Source organism: Leptinotarsa decemlineata, unplaced genomic scaffold, assembly GCF_025532065.1.
Source record: "Leptinotarsa decemlineata unplaced genomic scaffold, Ldec_3_MD MMD2_tig00026374_RagTag_RagTag, whole genome shotgun sequence".
Classification (NCBI taxonomy): domain Eukaryota; kingdom Metazoa; phylum Arthropoda; class Insecta; order Coleoptera; family Chrysomelidae; genus Leptinotarsa; species Leptinotarsa decemlineata.
The window spans coordinates 839,049-851,672 of record NW_027412710.1 but is presented as its reverse complement, the minus strand read 5'-3'; the positions used below and the strand labels follow the sequence as shown (position 1 = coordinate 851,672).

Sequence of the window (12,624 nt, the reverse complement as noted above, 5' to 3'; positions counted from 1 at the left end):
GTGTAACATTTGACTAGTTTCGCAATTGTCGAAGTCATCAGGCCGAAGTCATCAGGTCCTAAACTTCTTAGTCCAGCCGCTTCCTTGGCTTAAGAGTCGGCAATGCATTACCTTTACTTATGTCATGTCCTTTAACCCACCTCAGGATAATGTTATCATCTACCAAGACTTTGGCTAAATATTGGTGACACTCTATTACTAGCCCTGAGGTTACACGTTGTCTGTTCGAAACTAATAGGGCTTGTCTGCTGTCAGTGCTGTTAATTAACACAACAATAAAAATAAAAATAAAAACAACAATAAAAATTAATTGGCGCTCCGGGGCGACTTCATTGATTCCAGAGGCGCATTAGCATTTTCAGCTGCAGGAAAACCCAGAAAAACCTGCAGCATCACATCATCTGAAGATCTTGACCTAACAATGTCCTCCTCTTATTGAACAAAATGTGGGGTGTCTCCAGAGGCTCTAATAGATTTAATGCATCGCGTGTCGTAACACGACTATCGTCAAACTTAAACCCTTCGTTTCGTCTTTGACCAAGGCGTAATAATGACCAAATTCAACTCCAGAACCACAGTGAACAATGACTGCATGAATATTATAATAGTGGTCTGCTAGATTGAAATATTCATCTATTTCGAACCTTCCAAAGAGTTTCTTGCTTCCGTTAGAGGTTGAGTCTTGTTTGAAGATCATCAGTGTTATTATCAGTTTGACTTGTGCCTCAGATATACATGTTTCCTTATAACAGTCAGTTAATTTGTCGCATGTTTGGCAATACAGTCGATCATCACCTGTTAAAAATTCCATTTTCAGATGATTTAACAATAAGTTTTGCACGCACTGGTTATTAGTCATATTAGGAAAAGCTGGATGAAGTTCCAGAAATTCACATAAGTTTTCGCTACCTCTTGAACATTTACTACAAAGTAAACAAGTGAGGATTTTTCCAGCAAAAGATTTACAAACACAAGACGAGATGGATTGTACGGAATCATTCAATCCAGGGCGGTCAAGAGTATTGATTTTGCTATTATTTTGCTCACGAATAGTATTTAACAAGAACCCCAAGAATTCGGAACAATTCTCTTGTTGTCCTAACGAGTATCTAGTGGACTTCAAAGACTCCAGGAAATCGGTTGGAGGAAAAGATGATAACTTCTTACGAAACTGCAGCTGCATGAAAAGGTGTTTGAGTTTGATGAATAAGTAGGAATCATTCCCGTTCTCGTTCATCATTAAAACCTCGTTCTTGAAATTATACGTCATGAACAACACTTGTGAAATGCTATTCATGTAGCAAGTGTTTCCTAAATTATCCAATCCAATTTTCTCCTCCAGATTTTCAGGACAACTCTCTACTGATGCCTAAGAAAGAACACATTTCACAGAATTTCCATTAGAACCATTTCTCAAGCTGCAATCGATCTTTCCAAGTGAAGGAGGGTTTCGTAGAGGGATCGATTCGGCTCTTGTTTCATGAAGCTTTTCCACTGAAAGGGAACCAGAACTACGAGGACTGCAACTCATCTTTGGGGGGCAAGAATGACCTGAGTCTACTGACCGCACTGAAAAAGAAGAAGGTGGATCAATCACTTGTGAATAAACCTTGATAGGAGACTGATGAATATCTACATATCTCGGCTTGTTTCGAAGAGGTTTCAGTTTCGTACTGAAATTAGGGCAATGCATGATCTCATCAAAATTATGTGAAGAAGGAATAGTTCCAAGGACTGAAGCAGCATTGCCACGTTGAATAGCAATACTAATGCTTTCTATCAAAAAAGAGGTAGAATGGTGATCTTTCGTTGCTTGGTCTATTCTCCTTCCGAGTTCATGAACGAATAACAGAGACGCCGGGCCATAAACACCAAAAGTTTCAACCGCTACTGGGTAGAACAGTGCATATTGTTATGTTTTTGCCAGAAATTCTTTCCTGGTTATTTCTTTTGTGGCATTCACTTATTGAGTCTAAGATAATGTACGGAATAGTAGTTTCGGGACTCGAGGCCTCTGGAAGTGACGCTGAAAAATTTTCTGAAAATGATACTGAAAAAAAATTCTATTCAATGTTCTGATGACGTTTATATAGAATCTCAATTATTCAATATGAAACAGATGTGTTTTCTATCCATAGTTGCTTTTCAACATTAGTTGAAATACCTGATACAACTTATCGATCATGATCATGATACAAAAAGCAAAGCTCATTTGCTGGTTAGAACAACATCAGCCAAAAAACACAGGAACAAAATTATTACAATTTTCTTTCACCTTGATTCAATAATAGCATTCCTGAATTTTCTCTTTCAAAAGTAAATGTATAAAATCTGTATGAGAACGGGACAATTATTTGACTACGACGGGGGTGTAAATATATGCATATAGTATATAGGTACAAATAGAATAATTAATGTGTATGGATATAGGTATATGTTTGTATCGAAAAGTAGGTTACATCTAATATGTACGTTTGTATACAGCGCAGCGTGACTCACGGTCGATGGTAGGTTAGACGTTTCTGGAAAACGCAAAGCATGATTTCTCTGAAAATTTCACCTCTCACATTTCCTTACCTGTTCTATCGATCTAAAATAAATAAATAAAATTTGTAAGGTTACAAAATAATTTCCTTAACTATGGCTCCATGTTAAAAGCGCCTTCAACATTACCAAAACCTGTTACTTCAAATGAGGACAATACTGTTAACGTTTCGGCATATTTTTATGCATATCCAGAATCTTCCATTTGCAGTGCAGAAAAAGGTTTAGGTGTATCACATGTTTCAGTACAACAAATTTTGAAAAATCACGGAATGCATCCGTATAAATTTACCAAAGTTCAAGGCTCTATTTTTCACCATCTTTCAATTTACCGAGTAATATACAGGGGGTTTCATTTGAAAAAATGAACTTTTGACTACTTTTATGCACAATGGAAATAATAGTAATTTTAGCACGCCCTGTATGATATGGAGTCGATTTCTTGGTGTTATTTGAATATTTCGAGTTTGTCCAAACTATCATCAAAATATCAACTTTTCATGAATTGAGAGTACTGATGTACTTAATTTCAATTAAGGCTATGTTTTGGACCATATTTAGCACAATTTATTTTTTATCTCGAAAACAGATAGAGATAGGTATAGGACATTATTAACAGAAAAGTATCGAAATACTAGAGCGATTCCAAAAATGTATTAATATACGGGGTGTTCCATTTAAAAAAATATTGGATTCATATTGGATATGAATCACTCGAGATTTAATCCACTTGTTAATTTGTCGTTAGCGAAACGCGCGTCGAGTGCAAAAATATCAGTTTGGTGTTAGGGTAATTGATCTCTAGAAAAAGTTTTCAACTTTTACACTAAAAGTTCCAATCTCATCGTTTAAACCGATTTTTGTGAAACTCTTAGTGTTTTTGGGTATTTTCATCATTATGGCTTTCTGGAGACCTTTTGAAACAAATGATAACATTACGTGTGAGGAATCTGTGTCAATCGACAGGGATTCGGAATTTGAAAATAAGAACTTACATGTTCAAGTTCACAGACTGCTATTGTGAATAGAATATGCGAGTTAACGAAACTATCTCGTTCGACAGTTCTTCGAGTCATTGAAATAGGGGATGTCATTGACCATGCAATGAAACGAAAACAAACGTTGATGGTGCTACAAAAGATGTGATTCGGCAAACAATTTATGGTATATATCAAAAAAATGAAATACCAACCTTGGAAATGATTTGGTATGAATTACTCGACTATTCCGATTACAATTACAAATCTTCAGAAACTGTATGAGGTGTCTTATTGTTTTGTGGTTTCAAATATGAAAAATTGAACAATCGGATGGTCATAATGGAATCGACACGCATTGTTCAACTCCGACAAGAATATTCGAGGCGAATGATAAGCTACCGAGAATCCAGCAGACATATTATAATCTACCTCGACGAAACTTGGTTTGACACCCATGATGTTGTCAAATATGGCTGGGTAGACGAAACCAAGTATTGTACTTTGAACACACCTTCTTCGAGGGGATAACGTGTTATAATTTTGCATACCGATGATGAAAGTGGTTTCGTACTTAACGCTTTGCTTCTGTCGTCCAAAAATATAAAAGATTCGTCTGCGAATTACCACGAAGATATGACTGCGGCTTTATTCGAAACCTGGTTCAGTGAGCAGCTTTTTCCAAATATTCTTCCAAACTCGGTTATTGTTATGGATAACGCTTCATCATTCTCGGTTATTGACTACAATACCAAACAATAACACAAAAAAGCAGATATTGTTGATTTCATGCGAAATCATGACATGGAAATACTCGAAAAGATTCCAACGAAAAAGGTATTAATGGCGGCCATAAAACAACGTAATTTCAAAAAAGAGTATATTATTGATTCGATATGTGGAACACGTGGTCATATTCTCTTACCTTTGACTTCATACTATTGTGTGTTCAATCCAATTGAAATGGTTTGGGCCACAATGGAAGAAAGCTTGCGGAAATGTAATCAGTCACCGACTTCAAATGCTGTAGTGCTTGACAATATAAGGCGAGTGGTGAAAGAAGTAGGTGATATTGATGTGTGGAAGAACTGTGTGGCCCACGTTATAAAAGAGCAGAACAAATATTATGTGCAAAATTCCATAAATTCGATCGTTATTCAACCATATGATGATTCCACCTCATCCGAATATAGCGAAGAAGAATTTTGACTTTTCTAGCAATTTTGTTGGCCTCTATTATTTTGCAAATATATGTTTGACGAGAATTCGGTGTGATTATTTGTGTTTTCATTGTATTTTAGAGTTTTCGACTCGGAAATCAACTACCTTAAATTTCGAAGTTTTTCATAATTACCCATGGTGGAAAAATTCGGTTGAGATAACTCTTCCATGGGGTGATCAATTGCTATGATTGTAAGAATAAGTGAATGAAAAACTACCACTGAAAAATAATATGCCGACGCCTATGTCGAGGCGGGAATTCCTTCTCTGTGCTGTTCCAATTGGTATTAGAAATACTATATCATCATGCAAATGAACATTATCATCATCATTGTATCATTATTATTATTCCATAATAATTTCCAATTTACATGTCTTTTTTATTTTTCGCAGATGCCTTAGATATCACAAAGGATGACGAAGAGGAATCAGTTCCAACTTCAAGTTTGGAAGACTCATTACCGTGGCTAAATGATGTTTTGGATGCCAACAAATCTCTCAATATATCTGGAGGTGATTATTCAATTACACAAGATATTTTATTGTCTAACAAGGATTGTTTTTGTGTACATCCAGTAACGATTCAAATTGTTTGTATCCAGATCTTTATACTCAACTTTTTGTACTGCATTTATACTACTTCTGCTCACAGTTCATTCAAAAACTAAGTCTAGTAACTTTTTTATCAAGCACTTGTTCTATGAAATGATTTTATTATAAATCTCCGTAATACAATATTTTCGTAACAAAACTTTCCGAAAAAAAAATAACCACAGCCTGATATCGACAAATATTTTTTCAATGCTATGAATCACACTTTAGGTGTGAAAACGAACCCACATAATTTTCTGAAAATCAGCCGAAATCTTGAACATGACGGAAAACCTTCGTTTAAGAAAATGTCTGGGAAACGTTGAACCTAGGAGTGTTACCATAATGAAAATATTGTTCCTTAATATTGTACGTGACGGCAAAAGGGATTGGGATGACACGAGGTAAATTGGATTTTCAAAGAATCAGTATCGATACGAAACTGGTGTTTTCTGTAAAATTTCTGGTGGCTCTAAATGTTTCTTGGAGTTCTTGGGTTTCAGATACACTATTGTATGAAGAAATATACAGGGTGTAACTGAATAAGTGTAAAACATTTAAGGAGGTGATTCCCCATCGAAAAAAAGATAGGATCTTTCGTATAAAGGAACTTCATTGGAGCATACCTTGTTAAGATACAGCCCCTTGAAGGGGGTACATGAAATGTGTATAACAATTTTTTTCACAAGCACTGAAAAAGTTACAATATTGAAATCAACCCGACGTTTTGTATTACCAAAAAGACACTTATTCAGTAATCTATTTGGTTTACACCATGGTTGTATGGGGTGGAAAACGCAATCCCTAAAATTTATGTCCAATCCAACTTTTGTTCTCATTATTTGTTTACCATTCAAAAATGTATTTACGATAGTCTGCTTCATTCTAAACAAAAAATGTCTCGTGGGTTTTTTTGCCCAAAATAAACCAGTTCGCAGCAAAAAATTATTTTACGAACAACTACAGAGATACATCGTCATAAATGCGAGCTGGATTTATTGTTATTTTGTAGTTAGTACCTGCATTAAACGATTAAAGGGTAATAAACAAAACTAATTTATTAATATTAAAACACAACATGTATAAATCATAGTAAATGTTCAATATGTCCACCTTCAGACGTTACGCATGCGTCTAGACGTCGGCGCATTGACCTACGTATTCGCTCAAATATTCCTGGAGTCTCTCTGATTACCCTGCACGCATCGATGATTCGGTTTCTTACATCGCCAACAGGAATACGATAAACCAAATGCTTTAAATGTCCCCAAATAGAGAAATTGAGAGGATTGAAATCCGGGTATCGAGAGGGCCAGTTCTGTGGTTCTCCTCGACCTATCCACTGATTTGCATATGTTTCAGTTAAATGCTGACGTGCTACTCAACTCAAATGGGCGGGAGCACCATCGTGCATAAAAAACATATCCCTTCGGACACCCAAAGGAACTTCCTCCAGCAGTACTGGATTCACTTCTCTTAAAAATTGGACGTATGCCTCACCATTTAATCGAGGAGGTAGAAAATGAGGCCCAATTAAATCATCCCCAATAACTCCGAGCCACTCGTTAAGAGAAAACTGTTCTTGATGGTTAGTTTCGACAATAGTGTGAGGGTTTTCATCAGCCCATATGTGGTAATTATGAAAATTAATAATCTTGTCCCGAGAAAAACTACATTCGTCTGTGACTTCTATCGTCTTCAGATAGTCACAATTTCTCCTAATCATTTCCAGCATCCAATTGCAAAATTCAAGACGGTTCGGAAAGTCTCGCGGTAACAGTGCATGTACTCGTTGCAGATGGTAAGGGTATAAGAGTTGTTCCTTTAAAATTCGAAATAACGTCATATGATCAACATTTAGCTGGAAAGCAATCTACTGATAGTAGGTTGTTCTTCAATCAAATTAAGAACTGCTTCCTCAAGCTGTGGTGTTCGTACTTCTCGGTGGCGACTACAATCCTGCATTTTTTGTCGAATGAACCATATTCTCGTAATCGTTGATGAAGTCGAGCAAATATTCTATGTGAAAGATGCTGCCTTTGTGGATTCATTTCAGCATATCTTCTAGAAGCTTCTAACCCATTCCCCTGCGACAGACCGTAAACGTAATGCGTATCAGCCATTTCCTCATTTGTGTATGCCATTTTAATATCAAGTGAATTATTAAAGTAACAAATTAAGAACAGAACAACAACATACAATTAGTATTATTTCAATTTCGAAAATTGACAAACTGACAGCGGCATAACAATTTAATTGTCACTATCGCTGATAGCGACCTAGTAGATAGATTAGTTTCGTATTTTCGCATTTATTACGATGTATCTCTGTAGTTGTTCCAAAAATAATGTTTTGCTGCGAACTGATTTATTTTGGGCAAAAAACCCAAGAGACATTTTTTGTTTAGAATGAAACAGGATATCGTAAATAAATTTTTAAATGGTAATCAATAATAAGACAAAAAGTTACATTGGAAATAAATTTTAGGGGTTTCGTTTACCACCCCTTACAACCATGGGGTAAACCAAATAAATTTCTGGCCAAGTGTCTTTTTGGTAGTACAAAACGTCAGGGTAATTTCAATATTGTAACTTTTTTAGTGCTTGTGAAAAAAATTGTTATACAAATTGTATGTACCCCTTTTAAGGGGTTGTATTTCAAGACGGGATGCTCCACTGTAATTTTTTTATATGAAAGATCCTATCTTTATTTCGATGAGGAATCACCTCCTTAAATGTTCTACACTTATTTAGTTACACCCTGTATATAGACATCCACTACTTCCTTCCTGTTGAGGGATATGCAAAAATTCTTTAGTTCATGTTGAGTTGTATAATATTGATTTTATGAATCTATTCCTGATTTTGTTAGTCAGTTATATTTGTAAATGTGGGTTCGTTATAATTCATTGCTAATTGCACTGACCTCTACTAAGTACACTTTTGAGATGAATCGATGCCAATTCAATTGACTCTATAAATACAAAACGTGTCACTTTTATCAATTTATTACTTTACAGTAATCTACGATATCGGCCAAAATGCTACAGTTCCTCCTGGCCTTGACTGTCTAAAAACACCTGAGAATGGAACTATTCCGGACAATGTACACTTCTGAAGGACTGTCCTGAGGTGTTCACGTACTTAATAGATTTCCAAGTCTATCTTCAATATTTCTGTCCTTTGGAAACGACGTAAGTATAACTTAAAATCATTCGTATGTAAGCCAAAATGAATAATGAAGTATCGTCTAATGAACAAATGTTGTCATTTCTTCTCTCAATTGAATTTCGAAGTAATATTTTTTATTTTTCAGGTTCGCTGGAGTCTGCTGCCCAAAAAAAAAGTAGTTTAGGTAAAAATTGTTTTCCTTACAACTTGAATAATAAACTTGGTGCAGTAGTTAAGCAGAATAGTTTAATTTATATCGTTCTACCCTCATCTTCTCCAAGTTTCCTTCCATACAACAAAAAGCTAACGATTCTCCAAACATCGAAATTGCTGAATTCACCAACAAAATATAATAAATTCATATGATTTCAGTGAATAGGAACACAGGAATTCATTGCACTTCAAAAAGAAATCATTTATGAAAGTTATCAATTTTATTTTTTGGGAAAGAAATTTTTTGGCTTTCTACTACTCCATCTTGATACAAAAAATGTGGGAATATTTCAAAGAAAGGAAGGAAGTAACCAATTTGAAAATAAGTAACTCTGTACATGGATGTGTAGATCATGCAAAGAAGTAACTAAGTAAGAAACTTGAAGAAAGCACTCCTGAAACAGCTACCTTCATATAAACATTGAATTACATGAAAGAAAAAAATTCTTTCGAAACAAATACTTTTATATGAACACTGAATTATACAGAAGATACTTTTCCCTACTCAGTTTGTATTCCAAACATTTGTTGTGGAATAAAATCAGATATCATTCACAGGAGTTCTACTTTAAATGAATGGTAACAAATTGCACTTATATGGAACACTGTCATCCTCGCTGGTAGACACGGATGTTTCGCCGTAAGACACTTGCCCCAAGGCTCTTCAGTACCAAATTGGATAACATTATAGAAAAAACACACAATTCATTCATGAATTACGAATGATATCTGATTTTATTTCATAACGAATGTTTGGAATACAAACTGAGTAGAGAAAAGTATCTTTTGTATAATTTCAGTGTTCATATAAAAGTATTTGTTTCGAAAGAATTTTTTCTTTCGTGTAATTCAATTTTTATATGAAAGTAACTGTTTCAGGAGGGCTTTCTTCCAGTTTGTGTCTGAAAGTTACTTCTTTGCATGATCTACACATCCATGTATAGAGTTACTTATTTTCAAACTGATTACTTCCTTCGTTTCTTTGGAAAATTCCCACATTTTTTTGTATCAAGATGGAGTAGTAGAAAGCCAAAAACTTTCTTTCCCAAAACTTAATCACTCCTAAAAATATAACCCCTCTCAATTTAGTCAATTTTATGTTCGAAATTAGTTGTCACTTCCTAACCAATTCAATGAACAAATTTGTGGAACAGCTATGAAATAGATGTTCCAAAAAATATAATGAAATAATGGATGCTTGATTCGAAAACATTATCCTAATGATCTACTCACTGACAACTCATATCCATATAAAAAAAATCGACACCAAATATAATGAAATTGAAAGTGAGTTTTTGATGAGGAATAATGATATCTCATAAAATGATATGAAAGAATAAAGAGCTATATCATTCATCAAAAAAATAACACCTGATTAGTTTCATTACTTCGGACTTCCATTGTTTGACATTATATAGAATGATTTGAAATCGCTGAAAGAACTAAGGAAGTAGATTTAAAAATGAGTAGCTGAAAAAAACAATTATATTGAGCAAAAAAAAACTTGAAATGAAATAATAGTGAAATAAAATACAAGTGAAAATTGAACAACTGAAAAAAATAAATAGAAAGTTAAGAGATTCCAAGTCAAGTTACTTCACCAGACTTATCATCAGCTCCAGAGATTCGGTTGAGATATGTTGACAACACCTTCATAATATGGAACTATGGGAATACTGAACTAGACACCTTCCTCAAACACATCAACAGCGTGAGACCTTCCATCACTTTCACAATGGAGAAGGAAATCCACAACGAATTGCCATTCTTAGACGTTTTGGTGAAGAGGACCGATACTAAGTGGGAAACATCTGTATACCGAAAACCCACTCATACGGGACAGTATCTGAACCACAAATCTAACCACTGTCAATCGACTGGACGAACCATCATCAAGACTCTATTAATGAGTCTTCAGCCGATCATGAAACTCCAATACCAATACGAATCCAATACGAACCGCCAATTCTACAGTCCACGTGGAGTAGTTCGCGGCCGGTTCATTTCTATGTACTGTTTTTTTGGCCTTTGAAGTGACGCCACCTTTAAATGTGCACAATATCATTTACTTCAACTATACTTGATATGTTTCTGCCCCGCTTATATATTTGTTCACGAGATGAAGTTGTTGTTGTTACTAGTTAACAATCTTTATCTTAGGCGAAGGTTTCATTAATGTAGTGGAGCCGTGTTGAAATTAATCGAGTCCCAGACACCTTGTTGTCTGGGTCGGATCTTTCTTGCATTGACGAGAAGTAATACCTCGAAACCGGCCTGCTCAAATGTCTGTTGGATATAATTCAATATTCAGCGTGGTATCAGCCGAGGAGATAGCTATTTTCCAACAGACATTCACCAAAACTCACTGTGTGAGTATTTAGAAGAGATGAATGTCACATTCACAAATTCGAAACATTTATTAGGAGTATTGATTTTTGGAACATAAAGGTTTTGTATTCGGTTGATTTTTTTAAATTGATTACTTTCTTCTTTTTCGGAACATTCCCACATTTTTTTGTAGTCAACGATGAAGAAGTTGCAGGCCAAAACCTTTCTTTCCCAAAAATGTAATAAATTGATGAAGCATATAAAAAACACTAAGTAGGTAGAATTCGGTTGAAACTGAACAAAAACTACTGCATATTTAAACACGCTGTGTAGATTTGTAAACTCAAAGCGTGTTACTTACTTAAGCAATTTTGTAACTACATTCAGGAGTTTGTGGACTTTGAAATTACTTTTTTGGAAATTGCGAAATAGTGTGTGAACATGGGTCCTAAGGTTTGGATATTTTGGATTTGAGAATCGTGAATTTAGGTTTGGTGGATTTAGATGTTGTAGATATTTTCTGCATTACTAATTCTCTAAAATATGTAAACAACAATTTTGTTATCATTTGTTGGCATGAATGTTCTTAACATATCAGTTCCAAAAATTTTTGAACAACGATATCTGAAACGTTTTAAAACAAACTGGTGTTTGTTGAAATGTTATTAATAATTCATAAAAATGATCGTCACATTTTGAATCAAGATTTTGTCGGAGATGTGTTATATTATGTATTCGAATGACAACTTTTCAAACAACTCTTTGGCTATATCATGATTGAATATTTGATTTCATTATTGAAAATCGTTGGTGGAGGATATCCCGGACTAAGTGGATTAAGTGTAGGTTATCCAGGTTAGTTTGTTTTGAGAAAAGTTTCAATATTGGTTGGATTAAGTGTAGGTTATCCAGGTTAGTTTGTTTTGAGAAAAGTTTCAATATTGGTATGTTTTCAAAATAGAAAAAAAAATTGTAACGCTAATATAGAAATTAAATCGAAAACAGTTTTATAATCGTGGAAAAGCTTGAAATTTTCTCTGAATCTTTTCAAAAAATACAAAGAACATTCCTGAATTAGGTAGATATGCGTGAGTATAGTTTGATTGTTCGTGAAAATGCGGACGTGCTGTACATGTTGTAAAAAAAAACAATCGTCTCATAGAAACAAAATCACTTGAAAAAGCTAATGTCTTAGCGAAACATGTTGTGATATATTTTTCAAATAAAGTTTGTGAAGATCAAATCGTTGAGGTGTAGTTTTTGAAATTACTATGGATCTTCATCAAGTAACGGCGAAATCAATGAGAAAAAAAAAAGTAAAAGCCGAATACTCATTCATGAATCAAATTAACTGAATAGATAAAAGTTACTGAGGTCACATCAGAGTGATAATTTATCTACCTGTCCAATCAATACATACAATAAATGTTTTATAACTTCTAACATATACCTTATTCTACAATATATATATATATATATATATATATATATATATATATATATATATATATATATATATATATATATATATATATATATATATATATATATATATATATATATATATATATATATCAAAG

General features: G+C 34.2%; 2 protein-coding genes across 16 annotated transcripts in view; one reads left to right on the top strand and one right to left on the bottom strand.

Moving 5' to 3' along the window:
* The window catches only part of LOC111504933 (inter-alpha-trypsin inhibitor heavy chain H4), a 100,045-nt gene extending 91,306 nt beyond the window's left edge, over positions 1-8,739 (top strand). For all 14 annotated transcript variants that reach the window (XM_074185349.1, XM_074185347.1, XM_074185344.1 and 11 more), the window contains 3 exons: positions 5,136-5,255; positions 8,353-8,526; positions 8,649-8,739. In XM_074185349.1, coding sequence (XP_074041450.1) covers positions 5,136-5,255; positions 8,353-8,450 — 218 coding nt within the window. In that variant the 3' untranslated portion in view covers positions 8,451-8,526; positions 8,649-8,739. The remainder of the gene's footprint in view (positions 1-5,135; positions 5,256-8,352; positions 8,527-8,648) is intronic.
* LOC111504932 (pyrokinin-1 receptor) overlaps positions 1-12,624 on the bottom strand; it is a 443,518-nt gene that overhangs the window by 359,221 nt on the left and 71,673 nt on the right. The gene's annotated exons all lie outside the window — the stretch shown is intronic.